Raw genomic sequence first — 22,727 nt, 5'->3', positions numbered from 1 at the left:
CACTCTTGCTCTCTCTCTCTCTCTGCTCCTCCAGGTATGCTCATGATTTGTTTGTTCCTTTTTAGTTTTGCATAGTTTCCACTCAGTCATGTTCACACACACATATTCATGCACCCATGCACTTTACATACACCTTACATTATGATACATCCACACCTCATTCCTATTTCTTAGTTTAAGTTAATAGTTTGCTTAATAATAAAGAACACTTTTGAATTGGCCTATACCTGTTGTTCGTGTCCTCTCATTTGTCACAGGCTATGAGCCGGCTTGTGACAGCATGCACTTTAAACTTTTGTTTGTGGACCGCCATGATATCATAGAAGAAGAAGAATGCGCAGCGTTGATGGTCTTGAACATACCCTTCTGCAAACCCCCTCTTACCCGGGAAAATCTGCACACAAAAAACGTGCTGGGCTCGAGACAGATATTGAAGCGCATGAGTTGTGGAGTCGTTTTCTATAGTCTCGCTACTTTACTTGCACATTCTTGTAACTTGTAACTTAAAGTCGTTTGTTGCGGTTAGAGTTCAGTGTCGATTGAACAGACAGGACTGTTATGTGAGGCAAGGCCGCAACAGTTGGGTTTTGGAGGATTGCTGGACCCACGGAGAAGCGAGGGGAAATGTCCTGGTGGTCGTGCGGGTAAGCCAATCGGCCATATTATTGCATACAGTTGTGAAAAGGAGCCACGCACTTCAATTTATTAAAGGAACCTGGCACTGCATTCCAGAAAACATTAAGGCTTTTGTACACTCGTTTTATTTTCAGGGGACTTCGTGTGCATTTTGGTTGTGAGCTGGGAGCTAGCTCGGTAACGTTAGCCAGCTAACTGTTCAGTAACAGTGAATTGCTCGTTTAGAAGCCGTTGTTATTGTGGCCAGCAAATCAAAATGTATTTATCACATACACCGAATACAACTGGTGTAGACTTTACAGTGAAATGCTTGCTTACGAACCTTTTCCAACGACGTAGAGTTAAACAAAATAATAACTAACACGAGCAATAAAATACAAAATAATGGAGCTATACTATATACAAAGAGTAACAGATCAATGTGCAGCGTGTCTTGTTTTGCACACTTTGTATAAAATAATAAAATGCAGTACTACAGGATATTTCTTAACGTAGCTTTTTATTAGCTAGCTATAACTGGCATGTTCACGTATTGCCAACCAGGATCAAACTGACCATCACCTAACCATTTGGGTGGTCTTAACCAATCATAGCACAGTATGATATGGCAGTAAAATGCATCCAATTACAATTCAGTATGTTTACACATATGAATATTACACAGCAGTACTTGAGGTAAATATGCACGTGACGGTAGGGTAAAGTGACTAGGCGTCCGCATTGCTAGAAAAGAATAATAAGAGTCAAATAAAGAGTAGAGTAGCAGCCACCTACCGAGATAAAGACAGATTCAGGTTGGATATTCGACAGATATTCGCCTGTAGTTTTCCTTACGTCCACCAACAGCAGTTAGGGACGTCAACATAGTGACAAATCACATTTTTTACATTTCAATAGCTCTTTAACCATTACTCCAAACACTTTCAAAACGGGTTGTAGCTAACCCAATGGCATAGACGCACATTGCACACGCTTTAGTTTGTCAATTTTCATCTCACATGGTTTGGTCATGTGACCTGGTGACTTCAAACAAGGTTCAGAATGTCCACTCAGTGGCCCTACACATTGCACACCCTTTAGTTTGTCAATTTTCATCTCACAAGATTTTAAAATAATTTTTCAAAATGTAGAATTTCAACAGCTCCTTGGTCATGTGATCTGGTGACTTCAAACACATGTCAGAATGTCCACTCAGTGGCCCTACACATTGCACACCCTTTAGTTTGTCCATTTTCATCTCACATGGTTTTACATTCATTTTTCAAAATGTAGAATTTCAATAGCTCCTTGGTCATGTGACCTAATGACTTCAAACAAGGTTCAGTATGTCCACTGACTACCCTTCTATATTGCACACCCTTTAGATTGTCCATTTGTATCTCACATGGTTTTACACACATTTTACTAAATGTAGAATTTCAATTGCTCCTTGGTCATGTGACCTAATGTCCGCTGACTACCCTTCTATATCGCACACTCTTGTTTACGTACTGTAAAATCACGCGGTGTAGCGTACATTTTTCATAGTTGCAAATTTGCAATAGCTCCTTGGTCATGTCAATTACACACCTAAGAAGCATGCAGTGGATATACACCCATATTGCATAACCTCTAGTCATGTATCTTCTATATTGTTGTACATTAATATTAGTTTGACAATTAGGGGGTTCAGTCCAGTGTTGTTTACCCTTTTCTTTAATATTTATCTACAATAATTGTTAGTTCTAAGTATTTATTTTCCCTGTTTTTTATTTTTCCACAGTATTTAACAGTGATACACAATAGTAGAGAGACAGATAATATCTCCTTTCGTCATTAATTAATATCAACCATAAAGGAAAAGGGCAAAGTACGAGAGTCATGCTATTAATTGTCCAAAGCAGGGATGGAGAGTGAGCTGGTGAGGTAGGCTGCAGTGGGTTTGCTTGTCAATACATATAGTGAACATGTAACCACAGTAATGGTGGCCAGTAAATCAATTAATAAAAATATAATATTGACAAATTAAACAAATTGTAGACCTTTAATTAACTTCTTATGGCTGCAATCCCGTTAACGGGATCAATATGACAACAGCCAGTGAAAGTGCAGGGCGCCAAATTCAAAAAACAAATCTCATAATTAAAATTCCTCAGACATACATGTGTCTTATACCATTTTAAAGGTAATCTTCGTTTCAACAGAAATACTCATCATACATTTAGATGATAATACAAGTTATACACAAGGAATTATAGATATACCTCTCCTTAATGCAACCGCTGTGTCAGATTTAAAAAAAACTTTACGGAAAAAGCAAACCATGCAATAATCTGAGACGGCGCTCAAAACAATAATCAAATTAGCCGCCATGTTGGAGTCAACAGAAACCAGAAATTACATGATAAATATTCCCTTACATTTGATGATCTTCATCAGAATGCACTCCCAGGAATCCCAGGTCTACAATAAATGCTTGATTTGTTTGATAATGTCCGTTATTTATGTCCAATTAGCTACTTTGGTTAGCGCTTTTGGTAAACAATTCCAAAGTCACGAAGCGCGTTCACTAAAACCTGACGAAATGTCCAAAAGTTCCAGTCAGTAGAAACATGTCAGTAGAAACATGTCAAACGATGTATTGAATCAATCTTTAGAATGTTGTTAACATAAATCTTGAATAACGTTCCAACCGGAGAATTACATTGACTTCAGATGAGCTATGGAACGGAGCTCCCTCTCATGTGAACGCGCATGGTCAAAGAATGGTCACCTCATGGCAGCGGTGACTAATTCTCCTCTCATTCGCCCCCCCTTCACAGTAGAGTCATCAGACAAAGTTCTACAGACTGTTGACATCTAGTGTAAGCCGTAGGAAGTGAATACTCATTCATATCTCGCTGTGATTTCAATGGGATCTTGGTTGAAACTCGACCAGCCTCAGAATTTCCACTTCCTGTTTGGATTTTTTCTCAGGTTTTTGCCTTCCATATGAGTTCTGTTATACTCACCGACATAATTCAAACAGTTTTAGAAACTTCAGAGTGTTTTCTATCCAATACTAACAATAAGATGCATATATTAGCAACTATGACTGAGGAGCAGGCCGTTTACTCTGGGCACCTCTGTGCACCTTTCATCCAAGCTACTCAATATTGCCCCTACAGCCATAATAAGTTAAGAAGAGTGATCTGATGAATTGCAATTAATTGCCAAGTCCCTCTTTGCCATGCAAATGAACTGAATCCCCAAAAAACATTTCCACTGCATTTCAGCCCTGCCACAAAAGGACCAGCTGACATCATGTCAGTGATTCTCTCGTTAACGCAGGTGTGAGTGTTGACGAGGACAAGGCTGGAGATCACTCTGTCATGCTGATTGAGTTCAAATAACAGACTGGAAGCTTCAAAAGGAGGGTGGTGCTTGGAATCATTGTTCTTCCTCTGTCAATCATGGTTACCTGCAAGGAAACACGTGCCATCATCATTGCTTTGCACAAAAAGAGCTTCACAGGCAAGGATATTGCTGCCAGTAAGATTGCACCTAAATCAACCATTTATCGGATCATCAAGAACTTCAAGGAGAGCGGTTCAATTGTTGTAAAGAAGGCTTCAGGGCGCCCAAGAAAGTCCAGCAAGCCCCAGGACCGTCTCCTAAAGTTGATTCAGCTGTGGGATCGGGGCACCACCAGTACAGAGCTTGCTCAGGAATGGCAGCAGGCAGGTGTGAGTGCATCTGCACGCACAGTGAGGCAAAGACTTTTGGAGGATGGCCTGGTGTCAAGAAGAGCAGCAAAGAAGCCACTTCTCTCCAGGAAAAACATCAGGGACAGACTGATATTCTGCAAAAGGTACAGGGATTGGACTGCTGAGGACCGGGGTACTGTCATTTTCTCTGATGAATCCCCTTTCCGGTTGTTTGGGTCATCTGGAAAAAAGCTTGTCCGGAGAAGACAAGGTGAGTGCTACCATCAGTCCTGTGTCATGCTAACAGTACAGCATCCTGAGACCATTCATGTGTGGGGTTGCTTCTCAGCCAAGGGAGTGGGCTCACTCACAATTTTGCCGAAGAACACAGCCACGAATAAAGAATGGTACCAACACATCCTCCGAGAGCAACTTCTCCCAACCATCCAGGAACAGTTTGGTGACGAACAATGCCTTTTCCAGCATGATGGAGCACCTTGCCATAAGGCAAAAGTGATAACTAAGTGGCTCGGGGAACAAAACATCAATATTTTGGGTCCATGGCCAGGAAACTCCCCAGACCTTAATCCCATTGGGAACTTGTGGTCAATCCTCAAGAGGCTGGTGGACAAACAAAACCCCACAAATTCTGACCAACTCCAAGCATTGATTATTCAAGAATGGGCTGCCATCAGTCAGATTGTGGCCCAGAAGGTAATTGACAGCATGCCAGGGTGGATTGCAGAGGTCTTGAAAAAGGGGTCAACACTGCAAATATTGACTCTTTGCATCAACTTCATGTAATTGTCAATAAAAGCCTTTGACACTTATGAAATGCTTGTAATTATACTTCAGTATCCCATCGTAACATCTGACAAAAATATCTAAAGACACTGAAGCAGCAAACTTTGTGGAAATTAATATTTGTGTCATTCTCAAAACGTTTGGCCACGACTGTAGAGCGTTTGTAGACTTTAAGAAAAAAATATTAAGTGACAGTTTCATCAGTACGTGCTTAAAGAAAGTCATATCACAAAGATCACAGATGACAGTGCCCACCAAATCCATGACAATAGAGAACGAATTGTAAGCACCAAAGTGTGTTTGTCAAAATAATATCTGAATATGACAGTTGTTGAACATAATACTCCTATTTGCAATTTATGATATATGCAGTTGAGGAATATTCCATGTACCAACACTACATGTGGGACGGACATTCCTGTCACGGCCGTCGTAAGAAGTGGACCAAAGCGCAGCGTGGTGAGCGTACATATTCCTTTTTATTAGGATGACGCCGACAAAAACAATAAACAATACAAAAACGACCGTGAAGCTTAAGGCTATAGTGCCACAAACAAAGACAACTTCCCACACTGAAAGGAGGGAAAAGGGATACCTAAGTATGGTTCCCAATCAGAGACAACGATAGACAGCTGTCCCTGATTGAGAACCATACCCGGCCAAAACATAGAAATACAAAATCATAGAAAACAAAAACATAGAATGTCCACCCCAAATCACACCCTGACCAAACCAAATAGAGACATAAAAAGCCTCTCTAAGGTCAGGGCGTGACAATTCCCACATACAGTATTTTTTAATTTCACCTTTATTCAACCAGGTAAGCCAGTTGAGAACAAGTTCTCATTTACAACTGCGACCTGGCCAAGATAAAGCAAAGCAATGTGACACAAACAACAACACAGACACAACAACACATGGAATATTTTTTTTTACAGTCAATAACACAATACAAAAGTCTATATACAATGTGTGCAAATTAAGTAAGATTAGGGAGGTAAGGCAATAAATAGGCCGTAATGGCGAAATAATTACAATTTCGCAAATAAACACTGGAGTGAGATGTGCAGAAGATGAATGTGCAAGTAGAGATACTGTGGTGCAAAGGGAAAAAATATATAAATAAAATAAATAACAATATGGGGATGAGGTAGTTGAATGTGCTATTTACAGATGGGCTACGTACAGGTGCAATGATCTGTAAGCTGCTCTGACAGCTGATGCTTAAAGATAGGGAGGGAGACATGAGTCTCCAGCTTCAGTGATTTTTGCAATTCGTTCCAGTCATTGGCAGCAGAGAACTGGAAGGAAAGGCGGCAAACGAGGAATTGGCTTTGGGGGTGACCAGTGAAATATACCCCTGCTAGAGCGCGTGCTATGGGTGGGTGCTGCTATGGTGACCAGTGAGCTGAGATAAGGCGGGGCTTTACCTAGCAAGGACTTATAGATGACCTTTGAGCCAGTGGGTTTGGCGACGAATATGAAGCGAAGGCCAGCCAACGAGAGCATACAGGTCGCAGTGGTGGGTAGTATATGGGGCTTTGTTGACGAAACGGATTGCACTGTGATAGACAGCATCCAATTTGCTGAATAGAGTGTTGGAGGCTATGTTGTAAATGACATCGCCAAAGTCAAGGATCGTCAGTTTTGCGAGGGTATGTTTGCCAGCATGAGTGAAGGATGCCTTGTTGCAAAATAGGAATCCGATTATCGATTTAATTTTGGATTGGAGATGCTTAATATGAGTCTGGAAGGAGAGTTTACAGTCTAATCAGACACCTAGGTATTTGTAGTTGTCCACATATTCTAAGTCAGAACCGTCCAGAGTAGTGATGCTAAGCGGGTGGCCAGATGCGGGCAGCGATCGGTTGAAGAGCATGCATTTAGTTTTACTAGCGTTTAAGAGCAGTTGGAGGCCACGGAAGGAGAGTTGTATGGCATTGAAGTTCGTTTGGAGGTTAGTTTCTTGCGAATATAGGGGGTGCTGTTTTGACTTAGCATAAATCGGTCTCCAGATTAAACTGCCTAGTACTCAATTCTTGCTCGTACAATATGCATATTATTATTATTATTAGATAGAAAACACTCTCTAGTTTCTATAGCCGTTGGAATTATGTCTCTGAGTGAAACAGAACTCCTTCTACAGCACTTTTCATGACAGGGAGTGAGATTTCAGAAATCTTGGCCCCTGTTCCCAGGTCAGTTGTAATGTCCCTGTAAATGCTATGGGGAAACAAACACTGACTACGTCTTCCTCTAGATGTCAGTAAGTGGTGACGCTTTGAATGGAGTCGATTGCGCAATCAGGGCCTGTATAAAAGACCAATGACCGGAAGTACATTTCTTTTCGTCTCTGCGCCTGACGCACGATGGACGTCGGACTTGCCTCCTTCCAAGCTGTTGTTTAGCCAGTAATATTTCTCCGGTCATGTTTTTACTCGTTATAGGTGTTAAAAACATCATAAGGTAGTTAATTTAAACCGTTTTATAGCAATTTATATCCGTTTAGGGCGATTTTATGGCATTTCTGTGTGACGCACTTCGAGGAGCTGGGCACTTTTCGAGTGCATGGTGAACGTTAGTGGCCATTTCGACGGGACAAGAGGACATCTTTCGACCAAAAGACGATTAGACCGGAGAAAGGATTCATTGCCCAAGATTCTGATGGCAGTTCAGCTAATAGTAAGAACTATTTATGATGATAAATCGTGTTTCTGTCAAAATGTTGAACGCTTATGCCGCCATTTTCTTTGGGGTAGCTTCGCTTTGGCGCAACCTGTATTGAAAAGTAAGGATAATTTAAAAAATGTAATTCAGCGATTGCATTAAGAACTAAATTGTCTATCAATCGCTGTCCACCCTGTATTTTTTTGTCAAGTTTATGAGTATTTATGTATAAGACTAGATCACTGTCCAATATGGCGCCCGACATTTTCTGACCAGCTTGGCTACTTTTCTCATTGTATAACCACGATTTTGGTGGCTAAATATCCACATTTTCGAACAAACTCTATATGTATGTTGTAATATGATGTTACAGGAGTGTCATCTGAAGAATTCGGAGAAGGTTAGTGAAAAAATTAATACATTTTGGTGGTGATAATGCTATCGCTCTTTTTGCCGTGAATCAATGCTGGGGTAATGTTTGCACATGTGCTATGCTAATATAAAGATTTATTGTGTTTTCGCTGTAAGACGCTTAGAAAATCTGAAATATTGTCTGGATTCACAGGATCTGTGTCTTTCAATTAGTGTACGCTGTGTATTTTTAAGAAATGTTTTATGATTAGTAATTAGGTAATACACGTTGCTCTCTGTATTTATTCTAGTCGAGTTGTGATGGTGGGTGCAATTGTAAACTATGATTTCTACCTGAAATATGCACATTTTTCTAACAAAACCTATCCTATACAATAAATATGTTATCAGACTGTCATCTGATGAGGTTTTTTCTTGGTTAGTGGCTATCAATATCTTTATTTGGCCAAATTGGTGATAGCTACTGGTGGTGAGAAAAAATGGTGGACAAAGAAAAATGGTGATTTTTGCTAACGTGGTTAGCTAATAGATTTACATATTGTGTCTTCCCTGTAAAACATTTTACAAATCAGAAATGATTGCTGGATTCACAAGAAGTGGATCTTTCATCTGGTATCTTGGACTTGTGATTGAATGATATTTAGATACTAGTATTTACTTGTGACGCTATGCTAGCTATGCTATTCAGCTTTTTTACTGGTGGGGGAGGTGGGGGGTGCTCCCGGATCCGGGTTTCTGAGTCGGTAGAAGTTAACACAGTGTCCAAAGAAGGGCCAGAAGTTTACAGAATGGTATCGTTTGCGTAGAGGTGGATCAGAGAATCACCAGGCGCAAGAGCTATATTATGATGTATACAGAGAAGAGAATCGGCCAGAGAATTGAACCGTGTGGCACCACCATAGAGGCTGCCAGAGGTCCGGACAACAGGCCCTCCCATTTGACACACTGAACTCTATCTGAGAAGTAGTTGGTGAACCAGGCGAGACAGTCATTTGAGAAACCAAGGCTGTTCAGTCTGCCGATAAGAATGCTGCGATTGACAGGGTCGAAAGCCTTGGCCAGGTCGATGGATACGGCTGCACAGTATTGTCTTTTGTCGATGGCGATTATGATATCGTTTAGGACCTTGAGCGTGGCTGAGGTGCACCCATGACCAGCTCTGAAACCAGATTGCATAGCGGAGAAGGTATGGTGGGATTTCGAAATGGTCGGTGATCTGTTTGTTAAATGATTTTACTATTTATTGACCCATATCACAACCCTCATACCTCTTCATAGAAATTTACCTAAATCAATTTTGGAAAAAAGATTTTACTCACAAAAGACATAGGAATTTATTTTCCCAGTTAGAAATAGTAGGCCATGCATAAAACAACTATTTTCATCAGAAAAACGAACCCTCAAATGCACTATTGCATTTTGTAAGTTGTATGCGGGTGGCTTGTTGTGAATACACTCAAATATCAAGTCATTATCAGGTTCTGTAAACTGCGTTCTAATACTCAACGTAGAAGGATTTGTCTTAATGTACAGTATATGAAAGTGATGCTATGAAAAGGATTCTTTCACATTATCAAGCTCACTGTGACTGACAAATCACTGCCTATTACTGTGATTAAAAAGAGCATATGAAACATTGTTTTCATGAGGCCTACATGTGCCTTCGTTTAAGCACCTCTGTTTGAACCTCTCCTGTCCTTGATCCATTCCACATACAGCCATTCTTTTCAGTGTCCATGTGAAAGATAGTTATTGCGAGGATGGAACATTTGTTGACTTAAAAGGTTTTTTTAAACACTCATGTAAAATGAAGGCCTGCAAAGCTTACATTTAAGTCTAATAGCATGAGATGAAAGTAGACAAACATCAGAGTGTGCAATGTGTAGGCCTACAGAGGGGACATTCTGAACCATGTTTGAAGTCACTAGGTCACATGACCAAGGAACTATTGAAATTCTACCTTTTGAAAAATGTATGGAAAACCATGTGAGATGAAAATGGACAAACTAAAGGGTCTGCAATATAGAAGGGTAGTCAGTGGACATTCTGAACCTTGTTTGAAGTCATTAGGTCACATGACCAAGGAGTAATTGAAATTCTACATTTGGAAAAATTCATGTAAAACCATGTGAGATAAAAAAAAAATGACAAACTTAAGGGTGTGCAATGTGTAGGCCCACTTGGTCACATGACCAAGGAGCTATTGAAATTTGAATGTAAAAACAGTTTGTACTTTGTTCACGCTCCCTATTTAATTCAACTAGGAATACAAGGAGCTGCTCACATTTCCACATGTTTATTAGCTTTGGAAAGCAAATTAATGTCTAAATCGTGAAAATAAGACCTGTGCAATGTTGTGCACAATTTTTCCAACATCATGACACTTATTTGGAGTCTTGTGACTCAAGTGGTTTGAAAGCTATTGAGGTTTGAAAGCGTGAATATCCGTTGAATATCGGACTTCAAACTGTCTTTACCTCGGTCAGCCACCTAGTAGTTGTTTGATAGCTGGCCACATCAGCTAACGTTACCGGCTTCTTCTTCACCACCAGTTGCAGTCAATTGAACGTTTTTCTGTCATGTTTACATCAATTTACTCACCACAGTTCCACTTAGTTAGCATTGTGCATGTGTCATTGATTGGTGAACACATTACTTAACTGATACGCCTAAATTGAAGATTGGCTTTATTGGCAGTAGTTTTTTGATTAGCCAGCGAGCTAACGTTAACTACATTGTTTGCAAGACTGATACAGTAAGTGGGCTTCAAATCAAAGCAAATTTGATTTAGTCACATGTGCCGAATACAACAGGTGTAGTAGACCTTACCGTTAAATGCTTACTTACAAGCCCTTAACCAACAATGCATTTCAAGAAATGGACATTGTCTGTGAACACTAACGAAACTTGTTACACAGTTTGAAGGACATGTGTGTTACAAAATTACAATACAAAGCTAGATGCACGAGGTAGGGCTGCTGCAGTATTTTATTCTTATTTAGTCCAAATAGCTTTTTAAAAGGTAAACATGCCTAGCCATTCTATTGTTAAAGGGTGCACTTTTTAAGGCGATGGTTACTTTTCACTTTTGGCCGATGGACTTGAAACTTTGTCAGAAGTGGGACAACTTTGTCAGAATCAGGTGAAGCGTTACAACAACCATGTGTAGTGATCACTTTGTCCCGAACGACTGAGTGATACCAGTCGGCTGGTTTCGTGGACCGGCCCAGGCTGAATGTCGGCGCTGTACAGTACTGTTCGTCATTGGGGACATCATACCATCTGTGAGAGACAGGTAATAGGCCTAGCGTTTTAAATTACCACGCGTTCTACATGTCCAAACGGGCGTACCAACCTTGTGGTAGAGAGGATATACTGCCATATTAAGTCAAGACGTCTCTTAATAAAGCCTTGTTCACATTGGCAGTTTGAAGTGACTCAAAAAAAAATATATGTATATCCGATTAGAATCTGTTTGTTTTCCTGCAGTCGGAACAGCCAAAAGCCACATGGAATTTGATATTACAAGCCACCTATGAAGGATACAAATCGTGTTTTCTGGCCATGCAACTTCTTGTCAAATCTAATTGATCAAATTTAATTGGTTTGCCCTCAAGTGGTTTTTAAACTTATTTGGCATATCTTGTTGCTTTCTAGCTACTTTGACAGTTTTGACAATAACATGAAGTGGTAGCTAACTAGATTGTTAGTTTATGAACACATTTAGTGAATGTGCTAGAAACCTAAACAGCTAGCTAGTTGGCTGCTGTGGTTAGCCAAAATGGACTAGTTTTGAAAGTTGGATCATCTTATCTTTTGAGTCTTTTGAAAGTGTTCTTACACTATGATTTTGAACATTCAAAGCCATGTCCGTGGCAGGAATTGTCACGTTAAGTTTTCAGTGATAGGAAGCGGGAGCACCACCACCAATCAGCTTACACTCTGCACACTCACCCGTCGTTAAATGACAAATACCTTTGCCATGTCAGCAAATGACTGCAGTCTGAACACACACAAATCCAATTTGGTCACTTGTAACTTGCTGTTCGGACAGTCAGTATCCCAAAACGGATTTAAAAGGCAAAACTGATTTGAGCTTTAAGGCCTACAGTGTGAACAAGGTAGCTCACATGAAATAGGTTCAGCTCAATAAAGCAGCTGGTATGACTGGTAGGTGATAGTAGCTGTGAAGGAACTTTGTAATTGAGGGGCTCATCAATGGCTATGTTTCAAACTCATAAAATACACACCCTCGTCCACTTGCCCTTGGAGTCCCCGCGGCCATATTTGACGGGAGTCAAAATGATTAGCCAAGCAAGGGAAGTTTGCAACGTAAGCCCCTCAGCCCTCGTTTTGCGAGTGTACAATTCTGTTCACTTCGGGGCCTGAAACGCATCATAATTCAATTCGCGATGATTGTTCATCCACTAAGAAAAGTCAACCAAAACTTAAAACCTCAACGTCAGTATGGATAAGTCGACATACAAGTGTAAATAAAAACTATTGTCAAAGGTTAGAAATTGTGCTACTAATGCACATGACGGCACAAACACGTCTCGTAAAAGTGATGTTTTTTTTTGGTTAGCTTTTGGAAATTGTAGAAGTGAAACATTTTCCTTCAGAAGTTCCAGCTAGGCAGGCTAACGTTAGTTAGCTAATTCATTTGCTAGCTATTATACAGTAGGTGTATATTAATAATTCTATAGTTAATATAAGTAGACATGCAATCATAATTGACTATAGCGCATATAAAACTCCCAAAAGCTACTGGTGGCTGAAAACAGTCATCGCGGGATGAACGAGTGACGAATTTCCGGGCAAGGGCGGTCCATTTAAAAATCATTCCTTCCTTGCCCCTTGCCCTGGAAGTGTATACTCGTCAGATATCATGATAAGTCATCAAAAGTGTCCACTTAATTTGAGGACTGAGGGGATAAGGTGGGTCTTTTAAGTGTTTGGGATGCAGCCCATGTCTCACTTAAACATCAAATTAGATTGAATCCAGGTGTGCTAGAGTTTTATGCCTTCCTCTGGTCTCATCTTTTTCTACTTGTTTATTTGCAGCATGCAGAGTGACGATGGAGACGGGATGCTGTGTGTTGACACAGACGTGGCAGAACAGCGGGAGAGTTGTAAAGTTAAAGTGAAGTGGACTCATGAGGTGAGCGATTGATCTAGACTTAACTTGAGGCCTTGTCCCATAACTCTAAAATGGCCTCCTATACTTGTGTATATAGTCCTCTGTAACCTAAACACTAACCAGAGGCTCTCAGCCCTGACTAATGTAAAAGTGCTATAAAGAACGAGGAGAATAGTTGCAGCTGCTCTGTAGTTAGCAGGTGCAGTAGTATGTTCTTTCTCTTGTACTTGTAGGATGATAATCTAAAGATGCTGGTGCACAACTTTGGAAAAGGTGACTGGAAAACTATCGTCAGCTTTCTACCAGTGAGTATTTGGGACAGATATAGCACAGGCTTAATTGTAGAATATAATTTTAGTCCTATTTGTTTCCTGTTAGGATTGATACTATGAATAAGAGCATATCTGTGTAAAACCTTAAAAAAGTTGCTTTCCTCTAGGGACGCACAGAGTACCATATATGAAGGCTCTGGATCCAGATATAATCAAGGGTACTTGGACCAAGGAGGAGGATGACAAGGTGAGCATCAACAAGCCAATGTCATTATACAGATAGTACCGGTGTCCCCGGTGAGCAGGCATAGCCCGGTGCGGTACATAGCAGTGCCTCGTATCAGCCGGGCTAGAGTGGGCATCGAGCCAGGTGCCATGAAGCCGGCTCAACGCATCTGGTCTCCAGTGCGTCTCCTCGGGCCGGGGTACACGGCACCAGCCCTACGTATGGTGTCCCCGGTTCGCCAGCACAGCCCAGTGGGGCCTATTCCACCTCGCCGCACTGGCTTGGCTACGGGGAGCATTCAGCCAGTTAGGGTTGGACAGGTTCGGTGATCAAGACCTGCAGTGCGCCTCCATGGTCCGGTCTGTCCGGTACCAACTCCACGCACCAGCCCTCCGGTGGCCGCCCCCCGCACCAGGCTGTCTCTCTGTCTCCTCACTACAGGTGCTCCCGTCTGTCCAGCGCCGCCAGGGTCTCCCGTCTGTCCAGAGCCGCCTGAGCTGCCCGTCTGTCCAGAGCCGCCTGAGCTGCCCGTCTGTCCAGCGCCGCCTGAGCTGCCCGTTTGTCCAGAGCTGCCCGTCTGTCCAGCACCGCCTGAGCCGCCCGTCTGTCCTGAGCCGCCCGTCTGTCCTGAACCGCCCGTCTGTCCTGAGCCGCCCGTCTGTCCTGAGCCGCCCGTCTGTCCAGCGCCGCCTGAGCCGCCCGTCTGTCCAGCGCCGCCCGTCTGTCCAGCGCCGCCCGTCTGTCCTGAGCCGCCCGTCTGTCCTGAGCCGCCCGTCTGTCCAGCGCCGCCCGCCTGTCCAGCGACGCCTGAGCCGCCCGTCTGTCCAGCGCCGCCTGAGCCGCCCGTCTGTCCAGCGCCGCCTGAGCCGCCCGTCTGTCCAGCGCCGCCTGAGCCGCCCGTCTGTCCAGCGCCGCCTGAGCCGCCCGTCTGTCCAGCGCCGCCCGTCTGTCCAGCGCCGCCTGAGCCGCCCGTCTGTCCAGCGCCGCCTGAGCCGCCCGTCTGTCCTGAGCCGCCCGTCTGTCCAGCGCCGCCTGAGCCGCCCGTCTGTCCAGCGCCGCCTGAGCCGCCCGTCTGTCCAGCGCCGCCTGAGCCGCCCGTCTGTCCAGCGCCGCCCGCCAGTCAGGAGCCGCCAGAGCCGCCCGCCAGTCAGGAGCCGACAGTCAGGAGCCGCCAGAGCCGCCCGCCAGTCCGGAGCCGACAGTCAGGAGCCGCCAGAGCCGCCCGCCAGTCCGGAGCCGCCCCTCAGTCCGGGAACTGCCCCTCAGTCCAGAGGCGCCCTTCAGTCCCGTGGGCCCATTTATTAGGGTTCCCAGGCCAAGGTCGGCGGTGAGGGTCGCCGTTCCTAGGAGGTCACAGAAGCAGACTAAGACTATGGTGGAGTGGGGTCCACGTCCAGCGCCAGAGCCGCCACCGCGGACAGATGCCCACCCAGAACCTCCCCTATAGGTTCAGGTTTTGCGGCCGGAGTCCGCACCTTGGGGGGGGGGGTACTGTCACGTTCTGACCTTAGTTCCTTTGTTTTGTCTTTTGTTTTAGTATGGTCAGGGCGTGAGTTGGGTGGGTTGTCTATGTTAGTTTTTCTATGATTTTCTATTTCTGTGTTTGGCCTGATATGGTTCTCAATCAGAGGCAGCTGTCAATCGTTGTCCCTGATTGGGAACCATATTTAGGTAGCCTGTTTTCTGTTGGGTTTTGTGGATGATTATTTTCAGTCTTTGTGTGTCTGCACCAGATGGAACTGTTTTGGTTTTCACTTTGTTGTTTTGTATTTGAAGTGTTCAGTTTTGGATTTATTAAATAAGAGGAACACTAACCACGCTGCGCTTTGGTCCTCTCCTTCCACCGACGACAACCGTTACTATGGCTGTATTGATCAACTGGTCCAGATGTTTTTACTGGCACGTGGGTCATGGTTAATCATCATAATATCAAACCCTGCCACATGCAATGAAATGGTGACCTAGCAGAATTTGTACATTTCTACCGCTGACAGGACTGACAAACCACTGGAACTCAACCATCAAACGTAAAGTAGAGATGGGAGCATATGTTATGGACAATGACGGGAGCCCACTACTACCCACTACTCTGGAGCAGGGCGAGGTCAGCCCTGTGAATTCTTCACATACTAACAGGCACCATGGTTCAACTAACACATCACCCATTACTTTAGTGGAGGGAGAGGTTAGTCATTTGTGTTTCTCACATTTAATTATTCTTTTTTTAAATTAAAAAAACAGGTGCCTGTATATGCTTTTAGTGTACACAAGGTAAAGTGTTGCGTTTTGAATATAGTGGATGTTTGATAACCTAGGTTATCTTTGCTTGCAGGTTGATTTCCATTGTGATGTTGTTTTAGACTCGGAGCCTGAACCTCCAGAGGTGGTAAGAATGCGATGTCCTTGACTGTTACTTTGTTTGCACAAACTCACCAACACCCCCCATTTGCCCTCCGAACGTCCTTATTTCATCAGTGCATGGACTCTACAAGGTGTCGAAAGCGTTCCACAGGGATGCTGGCCCATGTTGACTCCAATGCTTCCCACAGTTGTGTCAAGTTGGCTGGATGTCGTTCGGTTGGTGGACCATTTGTAGATACATATGGGGAAACCCAGCAGCGTTGCGGTTCTTGAAACAAACCAGTGTGCCTAGCACCTATTGCCATACCTGGTTCAAAGGCACTTAAATATTTTTTTCTTGCTCATTCACCCTCTGAATGGCACACCGACACAATCCGTGTCTCAAGGCTTAAAAAACGTTCTTTAGCCTGTCTTTCCCCTCCATCTACACAGATTTTTGAAGTGGATTTAACAAGTGACATCAGTATGGGATCACAGCTTTCACATCAGTCTGTCATGGGAAGAGCAGGTGTACTTAATATTTTGTACACTCAGTGTATGTCTGTGGGAGACAAACAGAAGTGATATGTCCCGTGTTCTGTTATCCTCCTATCAGGTATAATTTACAGTGCGTTCGGAAAGTATTCAAACCCCTTCCCTTTTTCCACATTTTGTTACGTTACAGCCTTATTCTAAAATTGCTTCAATTATTTTTTTCCCCTCATCATTCTACACACAATACCCCGTAATGACAAAGCAAAAACAGGTTGTTAGAAATTTTGGCAAATGTATTAAAAATAAAAGCATACCTCATTTACATAAGTATTCAGACCCTTTGCTATGAGACTTGAAATTAAGCTCAGGTGCATCCTGTTTCCATTAATCATCCTTGATGTTTCTATGACTTGATTGGAGTCCACCTGTGGTAAATTCAATTGAATGGACATGATTTGGAAAGGCACACACCTGTCTAAATAAGGTCCCACAGTTGACAGTGCATGTCAAAGGAATTGTCCATAGAGCTATGAGACAGGATTGTGTCAAGGCACAGATCTGGAGAAGGGTACAAAAAATGTCTGCAGCATTGAAGGTCCCCAAGAACACAGTGGCCTCCATCATTCTTAAATGAAAGAAGTTTGGAACCACCAAGACTCTTCCTAGAGCTGGCCACCCGGCCAAACTGAGCAATCGAGAAAGAACTGCCTTGGTCAAGGAGGTGACCAAGAACCCAATGGTCACTCTGACAGAGCTCCAGAGTTCTTCTGTGGAGATGGGAGAACCTTCCAGAAGGACAACCATCTCTGCAGCACTCCTCCAATTAGACCTTTATAGTAGAGTGGCCAGACGGAAGGCGCTACTCAGTAAAAGACACATGACAGCCCATATGGAGTTTGCCAAAAGGCACCTAAAGGACTCTGACCATGAGAAACGAGATTCTCTGGTCTGATGAAACCAAGATTGACCTCTTTGGCCTGAATGCCAAGCATCACGTCTGGAGGAAACCTGGCACCATCCCTACGGTGAAGCATGGTGGTAGCAGCATCATGCTGTGGGGATGTTTTTTAGCGACAGGGACTGGGAGACTAGTCAAGATCGAGGGAAAGATGAATGAAGCAAAGTACAGAGATCCTTGATGACAACCTGCTCCAGAGAGCTCAGGATTTCAGACTGGGGCAAAGATTCTCCTTCCAACAGGACAACGACATCTAAGCACACAGCCAAGACAATGCAGGAGTGGCTTCGGGACAAGTCTCTTAATGTCCTTGAGTGGCCCAGCGAAAGCCCGGATTTGAACCCGATCAAACATCTCTGGAGAGACCCTAAAATTGCTGTGCAGCAACGCTCTCCATCCAACCTGACAGAGCGTAAAAGAATCTGCAGTGAAGAATGGGAGAAACTCCCCAAATACAGGTTTTCCAGAGCTTGTAGCGTCATACCCAAGAAGACTTCCGAGGCTGTAATTGCTGCCAAAGGTGCTTCAACAAAGTACTGAGTAGAGGGTCTGAATCCTTATGTATATATGATATCTTTTTATTTTAACATATTTTTTAAACCCTGTTTTTGCTTTGTCATTATGTGGTATTGTGTGTAGATGAGGAAAACAACTATTTCATCCATTTTAGATTCAGACTGTTATGTAAAGAAATGTTAAGTCAATGGGTCTGAATACTTTCCAAATGCACTGTATTATTATAACCAAGTGGAGACACTTGAGAATTTCTTCACAGTATAATCTTGAAACATTCAAGCCGTTTTATCCATTCTCTTTGTTCTCTGTAGATGAGGCAATATAGAGAGGCTATGGCCCTCACTCAAAAAATTAGGCCAAAGAGGGATTCTCACCCAGCCAGGCCAAAGATGGTGGTGTCTCCACTTGTCTCAGCCAAGAGGGACTCCAACAGCCCCTGCTCTAGCGGTGTCCCCACAACCCACCAGTCGCGTCAGAAGAGCATCACAGAAGCCGTACTGCGGATGACATCGGAGGGCATGCTTCCCCTCAGCTTCGTCGGGCTCAGGCTTCAGGAGGTTCATGTCTGTGATCGACCCCCAGTATCAGAGGCTGACCCAGCGTGCCGTGGGCCTCCGGCTGGACGATGATGTGGAGAAGGCCATCAAGCCCCATCTGATCCGCAACCTGAAGAACTGCCTGGCGGCCAGCGCAGGCAATATTGTGATCCACGCCACTCTGGACCTCTGGGCCAGCCCCTATGCCGACACCATTGTCGCCGTGCAGCTGCACTTCTTGGATGACGACTGGCACATCCACCGTGGCCTTCCGCCACATCGGCTACAAGAACTTGAACGTGGCCGTGGCTCGGGAGCTGGAGGCCGTTCTGCTGTGTTACGGCCTGTTCCCCAACAACCTGAGTTACATCATCACCAAAGAGGCCAAGCACACCATCGCTACCTATGACCTCTTCTGCAACTATAGGATCATGTGCTCGTCTCAGTGAGGCGACCCAAACGAGGAGGAGATGCTGGTCTTCCTGGGCGACCAGATGCCCACAGACGTCTTCTCAGAGATCCATTATCAGTCCTGTTTGTGCAGGGTCTCTTACCGTAATGTTTTTTATATTTAACTTTTACTTAACTAGGCAAGTCAGTTACATTTATTTATTTTTTTTTTACAAACATGGCCTACTTGTTTTTTTTTACCTTTTATTTAACTAGGCAAGTCAGTTAAGAACACATTCTTATTTACAAGGACAGCCTAGGAACAGTGGGTTAACTGCCTTGTTCAGGGGCAGAACGACAGATTTATTTTACCTTGTCAGCTCGGGGATCCAATCTAGCAACCTTTCGGTTACAGGGCCAACGCTCTAACCACTAGGCTACCTGCTGCCCCGTTAGGCGATTGTCATCCAAGTTGACATGATTGAACAATGAGCCGGAACAGAAACCTGCATACCAAGGGTGTCACGCCCTGACCTTAGTTATCTTTGTTTTCTTTATTATTTTGGTTAGGTCAGGGTGTGACGAGGGTGGCATGTGTGTTTTTTGTCTTGTCTAGGGGTTTTATATATCTATGGGGTTTTGGTATTGTATAGGGTTTATGTATGTCTAGGTGTGTGTAGTTAGTCTAGGCATATGTAGGTCTATTGTGGCCTAGATTGGTTCCCAATCAGAGGCAGATGTTGATCGTTGTCTCTGATTGGTTATCCTATTTAGGTTGCCATTTGCCAGTTTAGTTTGTGGGTTATTGTCTATGTATTAGTTGCTTGTGTCTGCACTTAATATATATAGCTTCACGTTCGTTTTGTAAGTTTATTCAGTGTTATTCGTTAATAAAAGTAACGATGTATTCATATCACGCTGCGCATTGGTCCTCCTCTCTTTCTACAGACGACGAACGTGACAAAGGGTTGAGCTTTGAGGGCTGAGTCATGTCATGAAATGTAACACAACAGAAATAATACCTCTAATTGCATTGGTCCTCCTCTCTTTCTACAGACGACGAACGTGACAAAGGGTTGAGCTTTGAGGGCTGATTCATGTCATGAAATGTAACACAACAGAAATAATACCTCTAATTCATGAATAATATGTTATTTTTGTAATTAAGAAGTTAATTAATATTGGTTATCATGGAACATTTTGGAAAGAATATGTTTGGTATACCTTGTAATGGGCAAGATGGACAAATATCTTTGAGCGTATCCTGGCAAATATTCTTAACTTTTTTCTGTTTGGGGTTTGAATCCGTAAATAGATAACATAAATTAAATGTTCTACACAAGCATTTTTTTGTCATTACCTACTGTAGTTTACTACTGTGTATTTGCCATTTTTCTTCAAGGATCAACTAGCGAGCAGGGATCCTGTTATAAAGTGACCAATAAGTTCATATTGAATGGTGTTTTTAAAATAATTTTCTGGTTTGTTTGGTCAAACAACTTTTAATCAAAATGGACATTGTTTGCATATTACTGTAAATGGGTCTTATGCAGGTTGACATGCACTTTTCTATACCTCTTTTATATCTCTAATACTGTGAGGTTTCAGTTGCTTGTCGCTGTGAACTCTTACTTGGGGACAAATCTCATAGCAAATAGTGTTGGAGTAGTAGATAAACTGCTTTTATATGGAAGTTGCTGTCACGTTCTGACCATAGTTCTTTTGTATTTTCTTTATTTTAGTATGGTCAGGGCGTGAGTTGGGTGGGTTATCTATGTTTTGTGTTTCTATGTTGGGTTTGTCGTTTGGCCTGATATGGTTCTCAATCAGAGGCAGGTGTTAGTCATTGTCTCTGATTGGGAACCATATTTAGGTAGCCTGTTTTTGTATTGTGGGTTGTGGGTGATTGTTCCTGTTCGTGTGTTCCTGTGTTCACTATTTCGGGACTGTAGCGGCTTTGGTTATTTTTGTTCAGTTTATTGTTTTGTTCGTTCTTGAAAGTAGTCGTAATAAATATGAATACTCACCACGCTGCATCTTGGTCCGACATTTCTTACTCCTCAGACGAGGAGAACGAAGACTACCGTTACAGTTGCACAAATAGGTTAATTTGGATCACCTTGGAATGAGAGAGAATTTTTGTCAGTTGTAAGTGTACTGAAATAAATTGCCTTGGAATTGAATTTGAATGTACAGTACAGATAACCTATGGGGAGAGTTAATGTTAACTAGTGATGAATAATGAAAAGGTAAGATACCTATACTGTATGCAACTGGGTTGAGCAGTTGGTGTTTTTGTTGCCCTAGCCTATATCTGGTATGTTCTTTTCCTGACGTTATGCCTGTACATTTCACTATTACATACTTAAGAATTTTGTGAAAAATAAACAGTGTGGATAAAATCCATAAAGTATGTAATAGTGAAATGTCCACACAACAATAATTTCTCTGTGTATTTATTCTAGTCATTTTAAACTAACAATGCCTTGAATGTATGCAATTTACTCCAATCATGTAATGGATTTGAGACTTTGGTCTTATTTTGAAGGGGATTGTGTTAAACAAATGCAAATCTCTCAATTTCACATGAGCTACTGGTATTGCTTTCTGAACCTTCATTTTGAGCTCTGTCCAATTGCCAACCTCTCATGAACAGCTATCTTTAGTTGGGTTTACCTCTACCAGATTGAAATGTCTGAGGAATGTATGGAAAATAAAGACACTCAATGTTTCTGCATTTTACAGGTTCTCGTTTTTGTTGTCTGCATGAATTATGTATGTATAGGCCTATTGATGAATGCACATCTAAAAGTTGTGTACAGCATTGAGTACACAATTATTGACAGGTTACTATTCATCTCGGTTAACCCATTACTAAAGTCTTGTGTAATGCTTGATTACCATTTATGTTTACGTAGTCTATCCAAGAGAGATTAGGTTACTATCAACCTTCAGAGTGCAGTCGCTCGCGCATGCTGTGAACATTGAAATATCAGGTTGAAATATAATATAATATGTGAACATTCCTCGGACGTACACCGCTGTACAGATGTTATTCAGTCATTTCATCCACACTGCTCGTGCACGTCAACGAGCGTTTGTGTAATCATGCCCTAAAATAGAACTTGGTTCTATTTGTGACGCTTGATGCACTTCAAGTCCTGCCTCTCCCATTTCATTGTTTTTTTAGGAGCATTTAAATCAAATCAAATTTTATTTGTCACATACACATGGTTAGCAGATGTTAATGCGAGTGTAGCGAAATGCTTGTGCTTCTAGTTCCGACAATGCAGTAATAACCAACAAGTAATCTAACCTAACAATTCCACAACTACTACCTTATACACACAAGTGTAAAGGGATAAAGAATATGTACATAAAGCTATATGAATGAGTGATGGTACAGAACGGCATAGGCAAGATGCAGTAGATACCAATTTACCAACGTGGGTGATCGAAAGATGAACTGAGGTCCATACTCCAGTCCAGTTGGTGGTGGTAATGCACCTTAAAGTTGTTTGCCAACTTCCATATATAGTCCGAAGAAGAAGCCTGAAGGAGGAGAGATTACTAGAAACAAACTCGATTTATGCTTTAATCTGTGGATTAATTGTCGGCGTGGAGGACCTTGTGCATTTCAGGTCAAATAACAACCCAATGATTATATCCCAGGACAAATTAGCTAGCAACAGAAGGTTAGCTAGCTAAAT

The 22,727-nt window shown here is 42.7% G+C and overlaps 1 protein-coding gene across 2 annotated transcripts in view; it reads left to right on the top strand.

The window, feature by feature from the left end:
- Window positions 1-367: 367 nt before the first annotated feature.
- Window positions 368-22,727, top strand: part of LOC129861131 (uncharacterized) — a 39,511-nt gene continuing 17,151 nt past the window's right edge. Inside the window, exons 1-4 of one of the 2 annotated variants that reach the window (XM_055932281.1) lie at window positions 368-644; window positions 13,209-13,305; window positions 13,518-13,589; window positions 13,724-13,803. In XM_055932281.1, coding sequence (XP_055788256.1) covers window positions 13,796-13,803 — 8 coding nt within the window. In that variant the 5' untranslated portion in view covers window positions 368-644; window positions 13,209-13,305; window positions 13,518-13,589; window positions 13,724-13,795. Of the gene's footprint in view, window positions 645-7,379; window positions 7,788-13,208; window positions 13,306-13,517; window positions 13,590-13,723; window positions 13,804-22,727 lie in introns of those variants that run through there. The other variant, XM_055932282.1, reaches the window with a different exon arrangement.

Source organism: Salvelinus fontinalis, chromosome 8 (genome assembly GCF_029448725.1).
Source record: "Salvelinus fontinalis isolate EN_2023a chromosome 8, ASM2944872v1, whole genome shotgun sequence".
Lineage (NCBI taxonomy): Eukaryota > Metazoa > Chordata > Actinopteri > Salmoniformes > Salmonidae > Salvelinus > Salvelinus fontinalis.
The sequence above is the reverse complement of the archived record's forward strand: the minus strand, read 5'-3'. Positions and strand labels throughout refer to the sequence as shown.